Genomic DNA, 21,839 nt, shown 5'->3' with positions numbered 1-21,839 from the left:
AATCAATTTTATTAAATACAGATTTTACTCTCCAAAATCATTAAAAACATGATACTTCACAATGCATTGTGCGCTAAAATGTATTTTCAGAGTAAATTTTTTTTATTAGAAAAGCCGTCAACAAGTTTCTTACTTTGCTTTTCTGCAGAATCTCACAGCTGGCAGGAGATTCATGTGGCCTCCCCATGTCCTGTACATCCTTGTGTGTCTTCCACTTGATTTACTCATGTACATACTCAGGTCGAGCTCATTCAGCACCTCCTCTGACATCAGCAGAACGTAAGCAATTAATGAGTACATGGAAGGCGGGAGCTCTCTTTCTGGATATGATGTGAAGTATTTTTGTATTTCTGTATATAATGAATTGTCATTGAGCTCCAGTAAGCAGTAGAACAGGTTGACTGACTTTTCAGACGAGATGTTCTTATAGCTTTGTAATTGTTCTTTAATATGTTTGGTTATTTCTGTGACGCTGTCTTTGCTGTCTTCAGTGTGTGTGAACAGGCCTCTGAGCAGTTTCTGATTCGATTCCAGTGAAATGCCCAGCAGAAACCGTACAAATAGGTCTAAATATCCTTTCTGACTTTGCATTGCTTTCTCAACAGCCTTCTTTAGTAAATCATGTAAAGCAATATTTCTGTCTGGCTTGTCGATGTGGTCAGGCCTGACCTCGAATTGTGTTTCTTCAGAGAAAAACTGCAGCTCGTCCATGTTCTTGTCCAGGTAGCAGAGGAACACGTGCACTGCAGCGAGGAACTCTTGAACACTCAGATGCACAAAGCAGAAGACCTTCATCTCATGAAGTCCAGCTTCTTGCTGAAAGATCTCAGTCAGCATTCCTGTGGACTCAAAGTCTTCACTCACATCAATACCACATGCTGTCAGATCCTCCTCACAGAACACTATGTTTTCCTTCTTCAGTTGTTCAAACGCCAGCATAGCTAACTTCAAAATCATTGTTTTATTGGAATCTAAGAGCTTGGTACGTTGTCTTTCTGTTTTTCTGTCATGCTTCTGGCTCTTCATGTTCATCTGTATCAGCAGGAAGTGGATGTACATTTCAGTGAGTGTCGTGTTGATGTTTTCTGCATTGTTCTCAGTGGTAATGTCCTGAAGAACAGTGGCTGTGATCCAACAGAACACGGGAATGTAGCACATGATGTAGAGACTACGAGATTTCTTAATGTGTGAGATCATCCTGGAGGCCTGAGTCTCATCTTTGATTCTCTTTCTGAAATACTCCTCCTTCTGCTGGTCAGTGAATCCTCGCACCTCAGTGAACAACCCTACATACTCAGGAGGGATCTGATTGGCTGCTGCTGGTCGTGATGTCACCCAGACGTGAGCTGATGGAAGCAGACACCCATTCACCAGACTTGTAAATAGTTCATTTATAGATAATTGCTCCTCAGCACTCTTTTCAATTTCACTGTCAAAATCCAAAGTCAGTCGACTCTCATCCAGTCCATCAAAGATAAAAGCAAGCTTACAACTAAATATCTTACATGTCTTTGCTGTTTCCAATTTCTTCAGTTCTGGATTAAATTTCTGCACAAACTCATGCAGACTGATCTCTGTGTCTTTAATGCCGTTCATCTTTCGGAATGGAAGAAAGAAAACACAGTCTATATCCTGATTGGCTTCTCCTTCTGCCCAGTCCAGAATGAACTTGTGCACTGAGACAGTTTTTCCAACGCCAGCGACACCTTTGGTCAGCACAATCTTTTTCTTCTTTTTGTTACGACTAAATACATCATTGCATTTGATTGAACTGTTCTGTGATTTCTGAGGTTTAATGGCTTTATCAATCTGCAGAATCTCATGTTCTTGATTTACTTCTCTAAGATCCCCCTCCGTAATGAAGAGTTCTGTGAAAACATCCCTGAGATGTGCTTCATTTTCCTTTTTACCCTCAAAAATTTTTTCTACTTTCTCCTTCATGTTCATTTTGTGAGTTTTCAAGAATTCCTGCAGCCAGAAATCATCTGTTTTGCAAAATATAAATAAACAGGAAAATGTGTGAACAAAACAACATACAAAATTTAAACACAAAGGTTTTTCACATTAGCATGATTTTCATCAAAATCAACTAGAGCAGACATATGGTATTTTAATACATAGCACTGAAAGCAGTTATGTTGTGTACTAAGATCAATATACATCAAACATGCTGAAATAATTTCTGATCCCACTGTAAGGCCGTGTGTAAGGTTAATTCACCTTGTTTTCTTGTGTGTTTCTCAGCAGCTTCTGATGATTCTTGCACTGTGAAGAGAGAAAATGAAATAAGACTTTATGTTCATCAAAGTATCCAGAAAAAGGCACTGCATCGTGTTTCCACACTTCATTAAAGCAGCACAGCTATTAAACTATTAAATAAATCCTCATATTAGAATGATATCTGAAGGATCATGTGACACTGAAGACTGGAGTAATGATGCTGAAAATTCAGCTATGAAACTTACTTTTATGGCAACAGGATTTAAATAGAAAACAATTGTTTTAAATTGTAATGTTTCAAAATATTTTAACTATTGCTGATCATATAAATGCAGCCTTAAAAAAAACTTGAATATACATTTCTTTGAATCTATGCTGCCTCTCATTCTCTATTACTTCATTTTTAAAAAAGATATTCAAAAAGAAAAGTTAATATAAATTGTAATATTTCACAATATTTGAACTATTTTTGATAATTAAATTCAGCCTTGGTGAACATAAGAATCTTTGAAAATAATCAGAATATACATTTCTATGAATCTAAGCTGCCTCTCGTTCTCTATTCTCTCTTTTATTACCTTTAGTGTAGTTGTTCTCTAACTCTTCAGCCAGCCGGTTCTGGTTCATCTTCCTCAGGATGTTCAGTGTTTTCTTCACAGCTTCTTCTTCTTCTGCTCCAAAACGCTCCATCATTATATCCACTATACCAGTGACATCAGCATCCTCCAGTTTACCAGCTCCATCATCTTTTAAGAGACCCTTAAATCTCTTCAGATCATGTTCTTTCAGGTCATCTAGAGTATCATAAAGCAGCTTTCTTGCCATCGTCCTTCATGGACTGTTGGAGCAAAGGAAAAGAGAAAAATATTTAAATAATTGTGCTTTTATAGCAGAGATCTATGCAGTATGTGCAAATAAATGTGTGTAACGAAATGACAGACACTGTGGCCAGGTCAACTATTAATTATGAAGTATTTTTTAAACTTTTAAGGTCTAAAACTAATTCTTCAGGTTGTTATTCAGTTTGAGTCATTAGCTCATTAGTAGATTGTTTCTGATATATTCAGCTGAATGTTGGTGATTATTGAGTCTCAGCGTGATTAGATTTCAGAAGTGGCTTCACATTTTGTCATTCTCTTCTTGGAAGACTTGTCTTTTACAATTCAGACCAGACTGGAATAAAAAGAATAATGTGACACTGAACATTCTAAAAGTTACAATAGTTATTTTGAATAATAATAATTCATACAAAAAATGATCATTTATGGAAAAATAGTCAGCAGACACCAGATATACACATACACACGGTCACACACTGACACTTAAACACTCATAGCCTCGTTTCAGACTTGTAAAATGCATTAAAGCTCTATTAGTTGAACTGCATGAATCTCCTGTGATCACTGGAAACATGACACTTAAACTTTGGTCAGTAAGTTAAGATATTTCCTAACTTACCTTGAATTATGACAATATTTGCAGATGTTTCTTTGTCCTCCTCTGGCAACTTGATCACCAAAAGCACTTAACTTCCTTTCACTTCCGTGTTCTCATGAAGAACTGTGTGTTTCTCAGCAAAAGGTTTTTTTTTTGTTTGTTTGTTTGTTTTTTTCAGTAAGTTTGTCTCATAGTTCGTTGTGTTCTATAATCCGTTGTGTTTTTTATACCAGGTGAAGCGTGCTCCCTGTATACACCTTTTCTTAGCGTGTAATCTCATTTAGTTTCAGTTTAAAGCGGATGTTGTACGAAGGGGAAATGACAACAGATCGAGGAAGTTACTCAATCTCGGAAAACACAAGAAGAAAAGCCGTGAATGTGTGTGAACCCTTCAGGAGAGATTCTGCGCGTGTTTATGAAGAGTAAACACGGTTCGGTTCGGCATGTGTGACGTCACGCGGGACACGCCAGTTCGGAAGCTCCGGTTCTCCACACTGAGGGCTTTATCTGACCAGCTGGACCCGCAGGAGAACTGGAGGAGCGTCATGATGGACATCAGCGGAACCTCCGGAGAACCCAGATACTCACAGCTGCACATCCGGTACATCATCATAATCATCATCATCACACACACACTAGCAGACCTTTAAAGAGAAACTCCTCATGTTGGTTTTGACCTATAGAAAAATTAAACAAACTGGATATTACAAAATCTAAAATGAAATAATAGTGATATATACATTCATGGTCAAAATAGATGGCACCCCTGGTAAATATGATAAAAAATGGCTGTAAAAAAATAAATCTGCATTGTTTATCCTTTTGATCTTTCCTTCAAAAAATTCAAAAAATCTAACCTTTCATTTAAGTAAAAGAATTGAAATTGGGGGGTAAATCACATTATGAAATAAATGTTTTTCTCCAAAACACGCTGGCCATAATTGTTGGCACCCCTAGAATTTTTTATGAGAAAAATATCTCTGAAGTATTTTCCCATTAATATTTACCTTTTTTAGCACACCAGGGTGACTAGGAACATGAAATTGTCCAGCTATGACTTCTTGTTTCACAGGAGTTTAAATATGAGGAAACACAAAGGCCAAATCCCCTGAATCATCAATCACAATGAGGAAAACCAAAGAATATAGTTCTGATGTGCAGCAAAAGATTGTTGAGCATCACAAAATAGAAAGTGGCTGTAAGAAAATAGCTAAAGAATTGAAAATCCCCATTTTGACCATCAGGGCAATAATTAAGAAGTCATAATCAACTAAAGATGTTACGAATCTGCCAGGAAGTGGACGTGTGTCTATATTGTATTAATGGACGGTGAGGAGGATAGTTTGAGTGGCCAAAGACTCTCCAAGGATCATAGATGGAGAATTGCAGGGATTAGTTGAGTCTTGGGGGTCAGAAAGCCTAAAAAAAATGATCAAACAACTCCTACATCACCACATGTTGTTTGGGAGGGTTTCAAGAAAAATGCTCCTCGCTCCTCCAAAAATAAACTCCAGCATATTCAGTTGTCAGACACGACTGGATCTTCAAAAGGGACCGGATTCTATGATCAGATGAAACAAAAAAAGGGCTTTTTGGCAGCAAACCCACCAGATGTGTTTGGTGCAAACAGGGATAAAAAGTACCCCATGTCTACGGTTAAATACACTGCTGGATCTTATATGTTGTGGGCCTGTTTATTTGCTGGAGGTCCTGGACATCTTGTTCAGATACATGGTATTATGGATTCTAGCAAATACAAACAGATAAAAAATCAAAACCTGACGGCCTCTGCTTGAAATCTTATAATGGGCCGTGGTTGGATCTTCATTCAGGACGACGATCCAAAACAAACATCAAAATCAACACAAAAATGGGTAACTGAGCACAAAATGAAGTTTCTGCCATGACCGTCCCAGTCCCCTAAACTGAACACTATAGAAAATGAGTGGGCTGAACTGAAGAGGAGAAGCACCAACATGAACTTGTGAATCTGAAGGATCTGGAGAGATCCTGTAAGGAGGAATGGTCTCTGATCTCTTGTCAGTTATTCTCCAAACTCATCAGGCATTAGAGGAGAAAACTCCGAGCAGTTATCTTGGCAAAAGGAGGTTGCAAAAAGTATTTAATAACAGGGAGCCAATAATTATGGCCAGCGTGTTTTGGAGAAAAACTCCACTATTTCACTATTATTTCATTTTAGATTTTGTAATATCCTGTTTGTTTAATTTTATATATATATATATATAATTTACTCATATTTTTAATTAAAATTTATTGTTATATTTTTTTATTTTCAGTTTAATTTAAAATTGTTTTTTCATTATCTATCTGTATGTCTATCTATCTATTCATTCCATCCATCCATCCATCCATCCATCCTTCTATCCGTCATTCCATCCATCCATCCTTCTATCCATCATTCCATCCTTTGTTCCATTCATCCATTGTTCTTTTTTTATAGTTTTAGTTAACAATTCAACACTGGTGGTATTCGCCTGTTCAAAACTCACCGTTCCAGTACTGGGGTGTTTGGGATGGTTGCTATGCAGTTGCTAAGATGTTCTGTATGGTTGCTATGTGTGGCGTCTGATTTCAGGAGGTTTGAAGCAGCAGTTCTCCAGGGAAAGAGTCCCACGATGGAGATGCTGTTCGACTGGGGAACCACAAACTGCACCGTTGGAGATCTGGTGGAGATTCTGGTCCGACACCAGCTGTTCGCCGCCGTCAGCGTCCTGCTGCCAGAAGACAAGATCTGCCACACTAAAGCAGGTATTCTGACCGCCATGACCTGTTCTGACAATCTCAGGCTACGTCTACATTAATCCACTAATCAACATTAATATGTTTGAAATATGTGTTTCCGTTCCAAAACACACAATGTTTCTTGTCCACACTGAAACATCGAAAAATGCTTAAAGGGGATCTATTATACCCCTTTTCACAAGATGTAATATATAATCTTATATATATATATATATATATATATATATATATATATATATATATATATATATATAAAGAAAAACAGAAAATCACTCACTGCTCTTGACTAAATAACTTTAGTAGCTTTAATTAGAATACATCTCTGACTTGAATGCTGCTTTTAAACGCTCTGGCGAGGAGATAAACATGGCGGACTGTGTGCAGCTCACTGAGGCCTAATAGCATAGGCCCTAATAGCCTATGCTATTAGGGCGGAGTCCATCAGCAGTTGTGGGCGGGGCTTAGGCATAAGTGAAGTCACTTTGCATAGAAACTGCAAACGGCTTGTTCTGAGACACAGCTTATGATTTATGGAGATAAAAAAAAGAGCAGTGGGTGGATCAGACACTGCCGACACAGTGTTTATGTTCAAACACCATATAAAAGTGAATTTTGCATGATAAAAAATATGCTTTTTCAAATGTATCTGTAGACGTAGATGTATTAAAGTCATCATGAAAGGGAAGTTGTGCTGGTGTATTCACCTCTATTGTGTCGTATAGAGTGAAACGCTTCTGGAACAAGAACAAATGTGGGCGGGGCTTGATTTTGTCTGTGGAGAATTGTTTGGATGGTTGTGGTTTGCTATTGGTGGATCTTATGTGAGTGACAGGTCGCCCCGCCCTCGTCATCAGAGAAGAGAAGAGATGCTGCAAGAGGAACTTATTCTGATTCAAGATTATTAACACAATAATGATGATGTGCACCTATAAATCATTTATAATAAACACTTTTGAAATCAGGCTCATCTGAGGTGTCCGTCTGTGCAGCGCAGCGTGAAGAAGTGCTTCGTCTGTCCGCCCGTCCCGAGGTCATCAAACCCGTTCAGCAGGAGACGCGTGTGATGGAGCCGGACAGCTCTGAAGGTCTTTATATAATCACATCAGACACCCATTACCCATCAGCCCCTAAAACCCCTCTCTCACACAGGGTTCCACATGTTCTCTCACCGCGAGCTGACGGTCATCACGAGCGATTGGGATGATCGCCCCCTGGTGGACGGAGGCTGTCGGCTCGGCTCCGGCGGGTTCGGCGTCGTCTTCAGAGGCCGGATAGGAGACACTTATGTAGCTGTGAAGAAGCTCAATCCTGTGAGTTTGAGCTCAGTAGTGCTGCGAAATACCACTAAACTTTAAAATCAACATGTTTCGTGTGTTTGATAACCGTTTTACTTCTGCATATGAGTGAAAGTAGACAGTAAATATGATCTAAACAAAGTTAAAAAGCATCATGGTAAAGTTTGTTTTTTTCTAGATGGACGACGGCTCACTCGAAGACCTGAAGACTCAGTTTAATCAAGAGATTCAAACTCTCAGGAGGTACAGTATACTGTATATATGTTACAATAATTATAATTATTAAAAAAAAAATTGAATTACATTATGAAAAAACTATGGATTAAATGTATTTTTATATGTAATTTTATTATATATAAAATATTATATGTAATATAAATTCTCTTTATAAATAATCAAACATTGTTCTATTTATATATATATATATATTATATAAAATGTCTTATAAATAATCTAATAATCAAAATTATTTAAAAAAAAGTTTGATTACATATATATATATATATATATATATTTAACCAGCGCCCCTATTTTTGAGAATTTTCAGAAAATGACATACCCAAATACAAATGTCTGTAGCTCTTAAACCCTATGGTCCACATTCATAACTCTGATCTTTTTTTAATCTAGACACTTGAAACTTAGTTACCCAAGAGTCATTATAACTCAAAGTAGCATAGGAACAGAATAAAACAAGGTCAAATTTACATGAAAGTGACTCACGATTTCTTTGAATTAACTTCACTTAGGGAAAAATGTATCCGACTTTTATGTTAAGGGCCTGAAAACACCATACAGATAAAACTGAATGTCTGACCATGTTTAGATTCAAATTTGAGGATGATACTCCCAAAAATGTAGTTTCTGTAAGCTTTTATTCAAGAAAAGTATAGGCGTCCTTTCCAAAATGCAATTTGGAGACTCCAAATGTACACCTGGCACCCAACACCTTCACATAAGGAGTAAACACTACATAGGCCTACTACATACATGTATATCAATTCAGAACTGTTCTGCCCTTCAAACCACACAAGAAAAAAAACGATTTCAGCACAACATTTGAACATTTGAACAAAATTCCCTTTATTTTGAACAATTCTAATAGCAAAAACAGTGATTTCTCACTACATCTATAGACATTCCAGCAGTGATCGTTTTCAAACTAATGTATAACATACATAAAAAGAAAACAATAAATGTTTTAGAACATTTTGTAATTACAAACGTGGTTTTTACTCAAATAAATTGCAACAAACTGATAATTATAATGAATATCCTATTACTTTCTGCTGCTCTTCGTCGCGGCTCCTCTTCATCTTCATCTTCATCAATTACACGTTCAAATCTCTTCTGTAGTCGACGATCCATGATCGAGATGATCAGAAACATGTGTCAAAACATTGCGTGTGTGTGTTTGTTTACAGTCTATGGTCGCTGCATTATGTGTGTGCGTGTCTGCGAGCCGCGCGTATGGCGAAAGCGCGCATGTGAAAGAAAACATTGAGCACTTGAATTTGACGAATATGCTTGCATAAACTGACTATCACTGCAATCGATTTTAGTTGGCTAATACTCCCATCAATCAAAACTTTGCCGACTGGACATTGGCCGGCTTTATCCAGGCTTTTATCCAGTCGAAACCCCAGGTGCGAGATTGACAGCGCGCTCAGCCTGTCAGTCGGTCTCTTACTGTTTTGGTCTGTAACAAAGCCTTTGATTGAACGAGAGAGCTGTGGAAGGTCTCATTTGATCCGGAACAGTGTAAACGACGGGGGTGAGATGGCTTTTGAGTGTTGGAATACGGATTAGAATCGATATTTCTTTGAAAATGAACGTGATGCGAACTCTATCTCGAAAACGCTCATGCAAACAAAGGAGGATATTTCATTTTTTTTCCCTATTTTGTCGTTGTTTTGGATTAAAAAGTGGGATGCATTTTGAAGAGTGGACCCTTACAGTGTAATGTATGCTGTTGTTTCTTGGATTCGTCCGAACTGATATGAACCATACGAGATGAAAGATGAGTATAGCGGTTCATTTTGCTCATTTTTACATAACCAGTCCTCTTGCATTTAATTTAACCCTTTCAGGGTTTTTCCTGGCTGAAAATGAGGCGGAGGTGGCAAAATCCGATAGCTCGGTACCTCTAGGGGGGTCCGGGGGCATGCCCCCCCCGGAAGAAAATTTTGTACATTTTAAAGATAAATGCATTAATCTGGTGCATCTTTTTATGTATAATGACCACTAGAAGGTGTAAAAAAAAAAAACACTTTTTACAAGCATGTATTTATTTATTTTTAGGTATTTTAATAATCAGATAATTTGATTTTATTTACAGTTCATAGGGGGCCATATTAACAACATTGTGGTTGAATAACAATCATTTGCTTTCATTTACACATTTTCACAACCAGAAAAATGTGTCTCTTTCAGGTTGTGATAACTGACAGGTGATGTTGAAAAGGGGGAGGGGCAGGGGCTCGTGCGCTTTCGCAGAAATTGACCTTGCTCCGTTTGAGACAAGCACATTTAGGTGCTTAAAGCCCTGCATTTCAGCCCGAGCCCGACGTGCCAATATTATTATTATTGACTTATTTATGCCCCTAGGGCCGGGCTTCGGGCCAATTCTCACGTCATAATTCACATGCGGGCCGGGCCTAGGGCTTTTTTTGGGTTATCCTTCTTTTTATATTTTTAGACATTAATTAAAAAAATATGAGAAGCTGACAACGACGATAGAAAAACAAACATAGAAAGACATTTCATAACCTCATAACTTTCATAATCTTATAATTACACAGTGACATATGACTGACATGACAGTCTCATGCACGCACGCACACACACAGAAGGTTTCCCATCAGCGCGACCCACGATTCACCTCATGTGCAAATAATGGAGAATATTAAGAGAAAAAATCGCAGATGGCCAACTTAAAACGCAGCGGGAAGAGTGATAGAAAAGAGGAGGACTGGGTTAAAACCTTAGGCTACACTGTGGATGCTATTCTTTTTCTCCACGATGCTCTGTAAAAGACTGCTCTAACTTTTCGTTTCATTGGACTTTATTTTCGTTTAACTGTTGGAAACTACGGATGCTTTTCGTTTGATTGGACTTTTATTTTCGTTTAACTGTTGGAAACTACTGGAAAAAAGAATGGCCATGTTCTGTCGTGCATTTTTGAGGTAAGATAACCTGCAAGTTTATTTAATTTAATTGGTTTAGATAGGCTATTGCTCCTTTCGTTTGCGAGCGCTGGTTCGAGCAGCCTGAGCCTGCCTCAGTATTTCAAAAAAAGTTGTTTTACTCACTGTGGTTTAATAAATAATCATTTGTTAAATTAACTGTCTGTGTGATATGCTTGAAGTGTTTTATAGCCTATCTATGGATTGTAGCCAAGTAAAGTAGCCTATTAGCGTTGATTTGAGAGGCTAAATTGATCAAACATGTTGTAGGCTATACTCGCTGTCGGTTCGGCTGCTTGGTCGTCATTTAAAAAAAAAATGCTCCAAAACATTTGTCTAAATTAACATGATAAAGAAATGAAAAGAAACATAACTAACAAAACTGACCTATTTTAATGGCTGCAAATAGGGCAGGCTGCCGCTGTGTAATAATAATAATAAAAAAAACGGACTCGAGTCGGACTCGGGCTGATAATTCTGATGAGCTGTCGGACTTGTGCTTGAGCCTTATTCTGATGCAGTCGAAATGCGCAGAACGGTTTGAGAATGGAATGGAACCCGGCCGTGAACCCGCTGCGGAATCGTGTCGGTGGAAAAGAGGTATCTAATCATGTGATTCCGTCTTGAGTTTTTGTCGACAGACGGAGGCGGCCCGAAATTTGACGGAGGCGGCCGCCTCACAATTCTCTATGCAGGAAAAACCCTGCCTTTCCTCTCTGGTGTATTGATTGCAAAAACAAGTTTAGAACATGATTCTTGAGTGTTTTAGCTTTCAAATGATGCATAGTTTATGATTGTCAGTTGAATATTTGTTATAAAACAAAGCTTAAAAAATTAATAAAAGTTTAGCCACGCCCCATCCGGCCCGCCGGCGGGCCGCTGCTGGTTAAGAGGATATATATATATATATTATTTAACCATATTGATTATATATAAAATTTATATATGTATTATATAAGATATTTATTAATAAATATGATTTTATTCTTATATACACACACACACACACATATAAACATATTTATTCATATGTGAATGAATAAATATATAGTGGGAAAAAATATGTGTATATTTTTCAAGTCTTCTGTCATTTCATCTTTCATTGATTGAATTTATATTGAATAGGAATTTGTTTTATTCTTCATTTAAGTCGCTTTGGACAAAAGCATCGGCACAAATAGAATAAATGCATGAATCCTTCGCAGAGAAAACAATCCCAAAGTGACAAACTCCATACAGGATTGTGGTGGAAGCATAATAAATGTGTTTATGTGATCTCCTGTGGCGGTGGGTTGATATGATTTATTTATTTTTATTTTTATTTTTTTTATTTTTAGAAATGAGTATTTTGCGGTTCTAAGATGCTATTTCTTGTCTTGAGACTCTGTTGTTGTTTAAATCCATTGCTCTCATTCTAGTTGTTTTTAAAAGGTTTTTTTTTACTAAAAATGTTATATCTTTAATGTTTTTGTAAATAAAGTGATCTTAAAGTCAAGTCTCTCTCTCTCTCTCTCTCTCTCTCTCTCTCTCTCTCTCTCTCTCTCTCTCTCTCTCTCTCTCTCTGTCTGTCCCTCTCTCTCTCTCTCTCTCTCTCTCTGTCTGTCCCTCTCTCTCTCTCTCTCTCTCTCTCTCTCTCTCTCTCTGTCTCTGTCTCTCCCTCTCTCTCTCTCTCTCTCTCTCTCTCTCTCTCTCTTCTCTCCCCCTCTCTCTCTCTCTCTCTCTCTCTCTTCTCTCTTCTCTCCCCCTCTCTCTCTCTCTCTCTCTCTCTCTCTTCACTCAGTCTGAAGCATGAGCATCTGGTGGAGCTGCTGGGATCCTCCAGTGATGGGCAGCACATGTGTTTGGTGTACTCCTTCATGCCCCACGGCTCGCTGCTGGACCGGCTGGCGTGTTTGGACGGCTCTTCTCCTCTCTCCTGGCGGAGCAGATGTTGGATCAGCGCAGGATCGGCTCGAGGTCTGCAGTTCCTGCACCAGAACAACCACATCCATCGAGACGTCAAGAGGTGAGCGACCACAGCAGCTCACAACTAATAACTTCAGCTCTAATGTGGCCTGCTTTCTGTTTTAGACACAAGTATTTTTAGTAAGTTTTCAAAAACATTTCATTTTAACATCATATTAAAATTATGATTAAACTTCAAAACTCTAACTATACCAACTATTCATCAAAGAATTTTGAAAAATAAAATATATCAGTTTCCACAAAAATATGAATGTTTTCAACATTATTAATAATCATAAATGTTTCTTGAGCATCAAATCATCATATTAGAATGATTTCTGAAGGATCATGTGACACTGAAGACTGGAGTAATGATGCTGAAAATTCAGCTTTGATCACAGGAATAAATTACATTTTAGAATATATTCACATAGAAAACAGCTATTCTAAATCATAATAATATTTCACAATTTTTTACTGTATTTTTGATCAAATAAAAGCAGCCTTGGTGAGCAGAAGAGACTTTAAAAAACCTTTTTGACATCATGTTTCACAATATTGTCTGTGGGTTTGAATCCAGAGCAACTCAGAGATTTATAAAACAAACATTCACGTTATTTCATCTGTTCGACAGCGCAAACATCTTGTTGGATGAAGGCTTGGTTGCGAAGATCTCCGACTTCGGTTTGACGCGAGCTTCAGCCAAACAGTCGTGCTCAACGGTCATGACAGGGAGGATTGTGGGAACTACGGCATACATGGCACAGGAGGCGCTGAGAGGAGAGATCACTCCTAAATCAGACATCTTCAGCTTCGGCGTGGTGCGTTCATTATTACAGTCCGCATCAAATGGGTGTTTTTCTTGTCTTTTTTTTCCCTATTGTATCGTATATCCGAATGAAACGCTTCTGGAACAAGAACAAATGTGGGCGGGCTTGATTTTGTCTGTGGGGAATTGATTGGATGGTTGTGGTTTGCTATTGGCTGATCTCATGTGAGTGACAGGTTGCCCCGCCCTCGTCATCAGAGAAGAGAAGAGATGCTGCAAGAGGAAGTTCCCTTTCAAGGGAACTCGCGCTGCGTTGATTGACGTGATGGCGTCTTGAAGCACATGTAAAATCAGTCCAATGGTGTGGCGGAACGTCAGAGGCGGGTGACGTCACGAACCAGGAAACTAGCCTGCCCAAAACAGAGCAGCACTAGCTTCTGTGGCTTCAGTAGCGCTCATTGTGAAACTGTCCCTGTCATATTTGGTGTTGTTTTGTCTTTATATAAATATATATACAGTATACTGTATATATAGTCATGGTGAGCAAGCAGCAGTTTAGAGCGTGTGTGGACCCCTGCCTGCGTTATTTAACGGGTGTCACCTTCTGGCCTCTTCGGTGATGCTGTGAATTCAGTCGTCGAGAGGTTCCAGGAGGCAGCCAAACAGGCGGCCGCTTTCCAGAAGCTTCTCCCCCGTTGCTCTCATGTCTTTGGGGCTGCTGATCAGATCCGATGACTGGTTTGTCATGATAGATCTCAAGGACGTGTACTTCCATATTTCCATCCTTCCATATCACAGGAAGTTCCTGAGGTTTGCTTTCGGGGGCAAAACTTACCAATATCGAATTAATTTCTTCCATTCCGCCTAGCACTATCACCCCTCACTATCACGAAATGCGTATAAGCAGCTCTGGCACCTCTGCGCCTGCAGGGTATTCACATTATGAACTACATTGATGATTAGTTGATTCTAGCTCAGTTGCATCAGTTGGCGGTTCGGCATCGAGATGTTCTTCTCGCCTTATGGCTAAACGCCAAAAAGAGTGTGCTTTCTCCACTACAGTGGACCACTTTTCTAGGAGTGATTTGGAACTCAATGTCGATGCAGGCACGCCTTTCACCGGCACATATAGAGTCCATCCTTTCAGCTGTGAAAAGAATAAAGCTAGGCCAGTCCCACACTGTCAAGCAGTTTCAAAGACTGTTGGGTCCGATGGCTGCAGCGTCCAACTTGATATCTTTTGGACTGTTGTAAATGAGACCCCTGTAGTGGGGCAACCTTTCCACGAGGGGCAACCCCTTTCGCATGACCAGCGTTACGCGGCGATTCTTACGTGTCCTGGTTATGTGGAAGAAACCTTGGTTCCTGTCCCAGTGTCCCATGTTGGGAGCTTCTTGTTGTCAGGGAGCGATCCTGGAAGGACGCTCGACTCAGAGTCTGTGGAGGAACCACCATCTCTCATGGCACATCAACCGCCTGGAGATGTTGGATGTATTTCTTGCCCTAAAGAACTTACTCACAGACCTCAGGGGCCATCATGTGCACGTCTGCGCAGACAACACATCGGTGCTCGCCTATATAAATCACCAGGGGGGTTTGCGCTTGCGTCCACTCTGTAAATACGCACGCCAAATCCTCCTGTGGTCCCAGGGAAGCTACTGTCACTCAGAGCAGCTTACATCCCCAGAATATAAGAGCAGACATCCTCTCAAGACAGGGGCTGAGGCCCGGGGAATGGAGAAGATATGGAGGGTGTTCGGCCAGGCACAAGTGGATCTGTTTGTGTCTCGAGAGACGTCTTTGGTTTTCCCTCACGCATCCAGCTCCTCTGGGACTGGATGCTATGGTACAAACTTGGCTGAGGCGTTTATAAGCTTTTCCCCCGATCGCTCTGCTCCCGGGAGTTCTGGAGAGAGTTTGCAGGGACCAGGTTCGCCTACTTCTTATGTCTACTTCTACTTCTCACCAGTATGGTTCCTCGATCTAGTGTCTCTCCTCGACAGGCCTCTGCTGGAGTTACCCGTCAGGAGGGACCTTCTGTCCCCAGAACTGTGGAACCGGTGGGCTTGGCCTCTGAGGGAGCCCGGCTCAAAGGGAAAGGTCTCTCAACTGAGCTTGTGGAGACCTCTCTACAGTCCAGAGCTCCACAAGGCAACTTTATGCCTTGAAGTGGAGAGTCTTCACTTCATGGTGTAGTGACCGCCGGTTGGACCCAGCTAACTGCCCGGTTGCTCCAGTGCTCGAGTTCCTGCAGGAGCGGTTCACTGCAGGTCTATCCCCGTCAACTTTTAAGGTTTATGTGGCAGCCATAGGTGCTTACCACATTCCTTTGGGTGGAATGTCTTTGGGTAAAGACCCGTTGGTATCTCGTTTCCTCCGTGGTACTCTGAGGCTGAGGCCTACAGCTCGCACTGGGGTGCCGACATGGGATCTGGCCATTGTCCTGCAAGGCCTTTCCCTGGCTCCCTTCGAGCCACTGCAGGTTCTGGCCAAGTTTCTGACCTTGAAAGCTGTGTTCCTCCTCGCTATCACTTCTCTTAAAAGGATAGGAGATTTGCAAGCACTGTCGGTTGCACCCTTGTGCTTGGAATTTGCATCTGGCATGGTTAAAGCGTTCCTTCATCCTAGACCAGGCTATAATCCAAAGGTCCCCACTAATGTGGATAGATCTATTATGCTACAGGCTTTCTGTCCTCCTCCTTTATATCTCCTACGTGCCTGTCAGCGACTACTTCAGACTTTTATGAAGCTAGCGCTGCTCTGTTTTGGGCAGACTTTGTAGTTTCCTGGTTCCTGACGTCACCCGCCACACTATTGGACTGATTTTACATGTGCTTCAAGACGTCATCACGCGAAGTGTTCCCTTGGAGTCAATCAACGCAGTGTCTCGTTCCCTCTTCAGGGAACTGAGGTAACAGTCGTAACCGAGGTGTTATTCTGATTCAAGATTACCAGGAACAGGAATTTAACACAATAATGACGTGCACAGATAAACACTGCAAAAGCAAGAGTTGTCCATTTAGATTTCATGGAGGCTTTAAGACAGAAATGTGTATTTCAGATACTGATGGTTTATCAGCACACATGCATCATTCAGACGCGCTTCACTCGTTCCTCTTCAACACTAACTGGGTTACAGGGGGAACCGCTTCATTCCAGTAATAGTTTTGGTGTTTGTAGTCGCTCGGAGCGTCTCATTGAAAGACTTTAATGAGCTCAAATTACAGGAGGAACGAAACAGAACAGAAGAAGGTTCGGCCAGTTTGAAACTTCAGGAGCTTTTAAAACACACTCTTAAAAATAAAGGAAACTTTGGAAACAGAAGAACAATTTTTGGTTCCCCAAAGAACCTATTTTATTTTATTTTATTTTCATGAGGGAGGAGAAGTTATTCTGATTCACGATTAATAGGAACATGAATTATATTTCTGTGTTTATCGTGCAGGTGTTGCTGGAGATTTTGTCTGGTCTTCCTCCGGTGGATGAAAGCCGTGATCCTAAACTACTGGTGTGTGTGAACGTTCAGTCAGATCTTCTCAAACTCTCCTCGCCTGTCTGTGCAGCTCAGTCACCTGTGTGTGTGTGTGTGTGTGTGTGTGTGTGTGTGTGTGTGTGTGTGTGTGTGTGTGTGTGTGTGTGTGTGTGTTTCAGATGGAGATGAAGGATGAGATCGATGATGACGAGGTCTCTCTGTCGGACTTCATTGATAGTAAGATGGAGGGATGGCAAATGGAGGAGGTGGAGAAGATGTATGACGTGGCGTCTCAGTGTCTGTGTGAGAAGAAGAACAGAAGACCCGCCATCACACAGGTGTGTGTGTGTGTGTGTGGGATGTATGACGTGGCGTCTCAGTGTGTGTGTGTGGGATGTATGACGTGGCGTCTCAGTGTCTGTGTGAGAAGAACAGAAGACCCGCCATCACACAGGTGTGTGTGTGTGTGTGGGATGTATGACGTGTTGTCTCAAGTGTCTGTGTGAGAAGAACAGAAGACCCGCCATCACACAGGTGTGTGTGTATGTGAGTGACTGTGTGTGTGAGAGTGTGTGCATGAGTGTGTTTTTCCAGTTAAATTTTATGTAAATGTGTAATGTTTAAATAAATATGTATGTAATTTATTATGATTTTTGAATGGTCAGGTTCTCTCTGAGCTGGAAGATCTTCATCTCAAACATTCCCAGAGCTCCGGATGATCCGCTCGAGGTAAATCAACATTTACAGTGCAATCCTGAACTGAACTTTAGACACAAACGCTAATTTCCCATGATCCCGAGTCTCTCCTGTGTGATGTAATAAAGGACAGTCCATGCAATGATTTAAATACTTTATTTTTCTCTAAAAAAAACAAGTATTTGAGACGTCTGAACACAGACAGGCTACATGTGAAACGTAAGAGCGTCTGCGTCAGTACAGATGTTCAACAGTGGTTTGCCAAACGACAGTAGATACTCAACATGACCTGCGCTAGTTCTGACCTAGCAGTGAATTCACACACACACACACACACACACACACACACACACACACACACACACACACATATAATCCCGTCTTCCCTTTTAACATACTTTCAACTAATTCTGTGTGTCCTGATGCGGCTTCACAGTCGAGTGGGAAACACACAAGAGAAAAAAAATGTTCAAAAACAAAATTGCATAGAAAAATGAGCATCCTGGAACATGAGAACAAAACACCATCATATCAAAAAATGTGAATGCCGTAAAAAAGTATGTGACGTGAGTTCGGTTCGATCCGTCAGACGTGAGCTGTGATTAACATGTGACTCGTGTTTGGTAAAAAAGACAATGTACAACAATGTAACAAAATAAGACGCGATAAAAGGAATGGCGAATGTTCAGGTCTTTTCGTTTCAGTAACTGCAATTGTGAGTTTGGCACGGTTTAAAATCACAAAAGCCTTTCTGAATTTGATTGATCATCTGTTAAAATAATTCTTTGTTCATTTTAATATGAAAGTCGCTGTTGAGTTGAAGCACACCTCATGATGGGCGTTTGTGTTATGGTGCATAGTTCAGCGCATGGCTTCCTGCAGGGGATTGTGGGAAGTAAGCGCTCGACAGCTTGGTGGCCTTTTGAGTTGCTGCTAACGCTAGGCTAGTCGTCGGCGGGCCGTGTGATCCTGCGGTCGCCTCTACGGCCCGGCGGCCCGCGCGGTTTAGCGAAGGCCTGCTTGTGCGCGTGTTGCTTCGGATGAACCTCGTCGTACAGGAAATCAGCCGTCAGCTCGTCGCCGTTATCGATCTCCAACTGCGGGGAGAAACACACTAGAGTTTAGCACACATTTTTAGATTATGTTAAACATTTAGATGGGGGTTGTTTACAATTTGCAATAATAAATAAATAAATAAAAATTGGAATTAAAATACAAATAAAATACAACTACACATAAAATACAATATGTAAAATAAAATTTAAGAATAAAAAAAAAGAAATAAGAAGTAAAATCAAATAAAATTATACAAATAATTTTAAATAATAGAAATATACTATTTTTATCCCTAATTTAATTAGGAATGAAATCATGTTAGAATTATTTTTTATTTTTTTTTATTCTTTTAGGATTATATTAATAAATATATATATATGTATATTATGTATTGTATAAATGTATACATTTTTTTATTTTGTAAATTCATTTTAATATTTTAATTACTATTTTATATAAATATATATATATATACAGTATATAAATAAATAATAGTAATTACAATTCAAAAAGAAATAAGTAAAATCACATAAAAATTATAATAATAATTATAATATAATTAATTTTATATAAATAAAATTATAAAAATAATTTAAAATAATAAAAATATAGGATATAATTAGGACTAAAATCATGTTAGCATCATTTTAAATGTTTTAAAATTATAATAGGATAATGTTATATATATAAAATAATAAACATAAACTATTTCTATTCCTAATAAGAAATAAAATAAGAAGTAAAATCAAATAAAATTAGAACAAAAATTATACAAAATAATAAAAAAAATTAATACATTATTTTTTGTATAACTAGGATTAAATGTTAGGATACTTTAAAAATATATAAAATAATAATTTAACATAATAAAAAAAACGATTTATATTTCTAATATAAAAATTAATTTACGGTATCACTTTACAATAAGATTTCAATTTGAAAAATAAATGAAGTAATTTAATAATTATTTACAAATAATAATTTTTAACCACAGAATTGCTTTACGGAAGGAGTGGAAGCAAACGGACCTTCTTCTCCACCTCCATCTGCAGTGTGTTCTCCACCATCTCCAGCAGAGGATTCTTACAGCTGGAGTAAAGCATGCGCTCACGGATCCCACAGCTGTATCCCGGCATGGAGTAAATGAACACTGATGATCCGGAGGAAGAGGAAATCATGTCATTTCACTGATAATCAAACATCTACAGTGTACAGTAGAGGACAAAACTGAAAACTCACTTCATTCAAATATTATTATTAAAAATGTGGTAAAGATGTTGTAATCACATTAGTTGTGCTTGGAGTCGATTTTTTTATTTGTGATAATAATAACGCAACAAATTGTGCTGACATCATTTGTCAGCTTTTTTTTTAGCATAGTTTTTTTGTCAAATAATTTTGTCAGATAAATAAAAAATGGTGTTTTGTTTTTTGTTCATTTTTAAATATAAAAAAAAAATATATATATATATTTTTTTTTTTTGCAGGGTTGTTAAAAACAAACATCCAGTTCAGCAGAAACTGAACTGTAAATGATAACTATAAAAAAACTATAATGATAGCTAACGCTAACTATAACTACAATGATAACTAACTATAACGCTAACTATAAAAACTAACGCTAACTATAACAATAACGATAACTTATGATAACTATAACGATAACTATAATTAACGCTAACTATAACAATAACGATAACTTATGATAACTATAACGATAACTATAATTAACGCTAACTATAACAATAACGATAACTACAACTATAAAGATAACTAACTATAACGATAACTTACTATAACGGTAACTAATGATAACTATAACGATAACTAACTATAACAATAATTAATGATAACTAACGATAACTATAACAATAACTATAATGATAACAAACTATAACTAAAGATAACTAACATTAACTATAACGATAACGCTAACTAACGCTAACTATATTAGCATCCACACCAGCGCATGATATCGTTCTGTTTATTAAAAGCGCTTCAGTTTTTGTCATCTGTCGCTTTAAATTTTAAACTCATTAAAGCAGGGCAGATTCTGATTGGCTCTCAATGTTTTTATCGTTCATCAGCTGAAAGTGATTCCAGTGAAACTGTTTCTCTGAGCCGTTATCGTTATAGTTGTGCTGTGCTATTCTTTTATATTTAGAACAATTTTTAGAAAGATATCGTTATCGTTATAGTAGGGCTGGGCGATAAATCGATATAAAAAATATATCGATATATTTTTGAAATGCGATATGGAATTAGACCATATCGCATATATCGATATAGTTCAAATTTGCGCTGTGATCCTTGCTCCCCGCGCCTCCTCTTCCACTCTGCGTGCGTGTTTAGAGCATGTTATGTTATGAGAGGCGAATCATGACTACTTCAGAAAACCCAGCACAATAGGAACTACCAGGCAGTGACATAAGTGTACGCTGAGATAAAGTTTTTCACCTCAGAAAGACGGACTTTCTTGTCCTGTCAGCAGGGCCGGCCCGCGGCATAGGCGGAATAGGCAAATGCTAAGGGCGCCACTCATCCATAGGGGCGCCAAAATGATTGAACGACTGATTTAAAAAATAATATTTGTTTTATTACTAATACTATTTTAAAACCATTAATTAGAAATACTACCAAATAAAGCAAAAAACTGCACAAAAACTTAACTAAGTCCCCCGACTCCGGTTCGGCGCATCAATCTCCCACCGCCCAGCGAGTGCTTGAAGTGCGTCAGAAAGAGAGCGCGCGCGAATGTGTTGCGCAATCAGTTGTTGGTAATTTGTTGTGTAGCATCGCCTCTCGGCGCATTGTTTTTGTTTGAGGGCGCTTTACACACTCAGGCTCCCCTGTAGAACGGGCCTGTCAGCTCGCGCCAGGTCTAGACACGGTGAAAGTTCCTGATTGTGACAGATGGCCGAATTTACATGACACATTATAAATTAGCATTATAGTCTGCAATAGATACAGTGTCAAAAAGAAGAGAAGATGATAAAGACAGA

The 21,839-nt window shown here is 38.9% G+C and overlaps 3 protein-coding genes across 9 annotated transcripts in view; 1 reads left to right on the top strand and 2 right to left on the bottom strand.

Annotated features, from left to right (window-relative positions):
- LOC309491192 (NACHT, LRR and PYD domains-containing protein 12-like) overlaps window positions 1–4,045 on the bottom strand; it is a 293,341-nt gene extending 289,296 nt beyond the window's left edge. Inside the window, exons 1-4 of one of the 5 annotated variants that reach the window (XM_082160622.1) lie at window positions 3,679–3,896; window positions 2,799–3,058; window positions 2,221–2,265; window positions 134–1,985 (exon numbers count right to left, since the gene is read on the bottom strand). In XM_082160622.1, the coding sequence (XP_082016748.1) occupies window positions 134–1,985; window positions 2,221–2,265; window positions 2,799–3,045 (2,144 nt within the window). In that variant the 5' untranslated portion in view covers window positions 3,046–3,058; window positions 3,679–3,896. The other 4 variants (XM_082160624.1, XM_082160620.1, XM_082160626.1 and 1 more) reach the window with 4 other exon arrangements.
- The window catches only part of twf1a (twinfilin actin-binding protein 1a), a 185,670-nt gene that overhangs the window by 152,325 nt on the left and 11,506 nt on the right, over window positions 1–21,839 (bottom strand). The window contains exons 8-9 of one of the 2 annotated variants that reach the window (XM_082160728.1): window positions 19,866–19,987; window positions 17,921–18,878 (exon numbers count right to left, since the gene is read on the bottom strand). In XM_082160728.1, the coding sequence (XP_082016854.1) occupies window positions 18,726–18,878; window positions 19,866–19,987 (275 nt within the window). In that variant the 3' untranslated portion in view covers window positions 17,921–18,725. Of the gene's footprint in view, window positions 1–17,920; window positions 18,879–19,865; window positions 19,988–21,839 lie in introns of those variants that run through there. The other variant, XM_082160729.1, reaches the window with a different exon arrangement.
- The window catches only part of irak4 (interleukin-1 receptor-associated kinase 4), a gene marked incomplete at its 5' end in the record, with an annotated part of 19,373 nt that continues 1,634 nt past the window's right edge, over window positions 4,101–21,839 (top strand). The window contains 10 exons of one of the 2 annotated variants that reach the window (XM_082160722.1): window positions 4,101–4,258; window positions 6,254–6,426; window positions 7,570–7,730; window positions 7,894–7,958; window positions 12,681–12,905; window positions 13,479–13,665; window positions 17,059–17,121; window positions 17,265–17,423; window positions 17,751–17,814; window positions 19,832–21,839. The exon at window positions 19,832–21,839 is cut by the window's right edge and continues 1,634 nt beyond it. In XM_082160722.1, coding sequence (XP_082016848.1) covers window positions 4,101–4,258; window positions 6,254–6,426; window positions 7,570–7,730; window positions 7,894–7,958; window positions 12,681–12,905; window positions 13,479–13,665; window positions 17,059–17,121; window positions 17,265–17,423; window positions 17,751–17,804 — 1,245 coding nt within the window. In that variant the 3' untranslated portion in view covers window positions 17,805–17,814; window positions 19,832–21,839. Of the gene's footprint in view, window positions 4,259–6,253; window positions 6,427–7,569; window positions 7,731–7,893; window positions 7,959–12,680; window positions 12,906–13,478; window positions 13,698–17,058; window positions 17,122–17,264; window positions 17,424–17,750; window positions 17,815–19,831 lie in introns of those variants that run through there. The other variant, XM_082160723.1, reaches the window with a different exon arrangement.

This window comes from Leuciscus leuciscus (genome assembly GCF_965113295.1).
Source record: "Leuciscus leuciscus genome assembly, chromosome: 25".
NCBI classification, from domain to species: Eukaryota; Metazoa; Chordata; class Actinopteri; order Cypriniformes; family Leuciscidae; genus Leuciscus; species Leuciscus leuciscus.
Note: the sequence above shows the minus strand (reverse complement) of the source record. Positions and strands in the feature narration are given on the sequence as shown.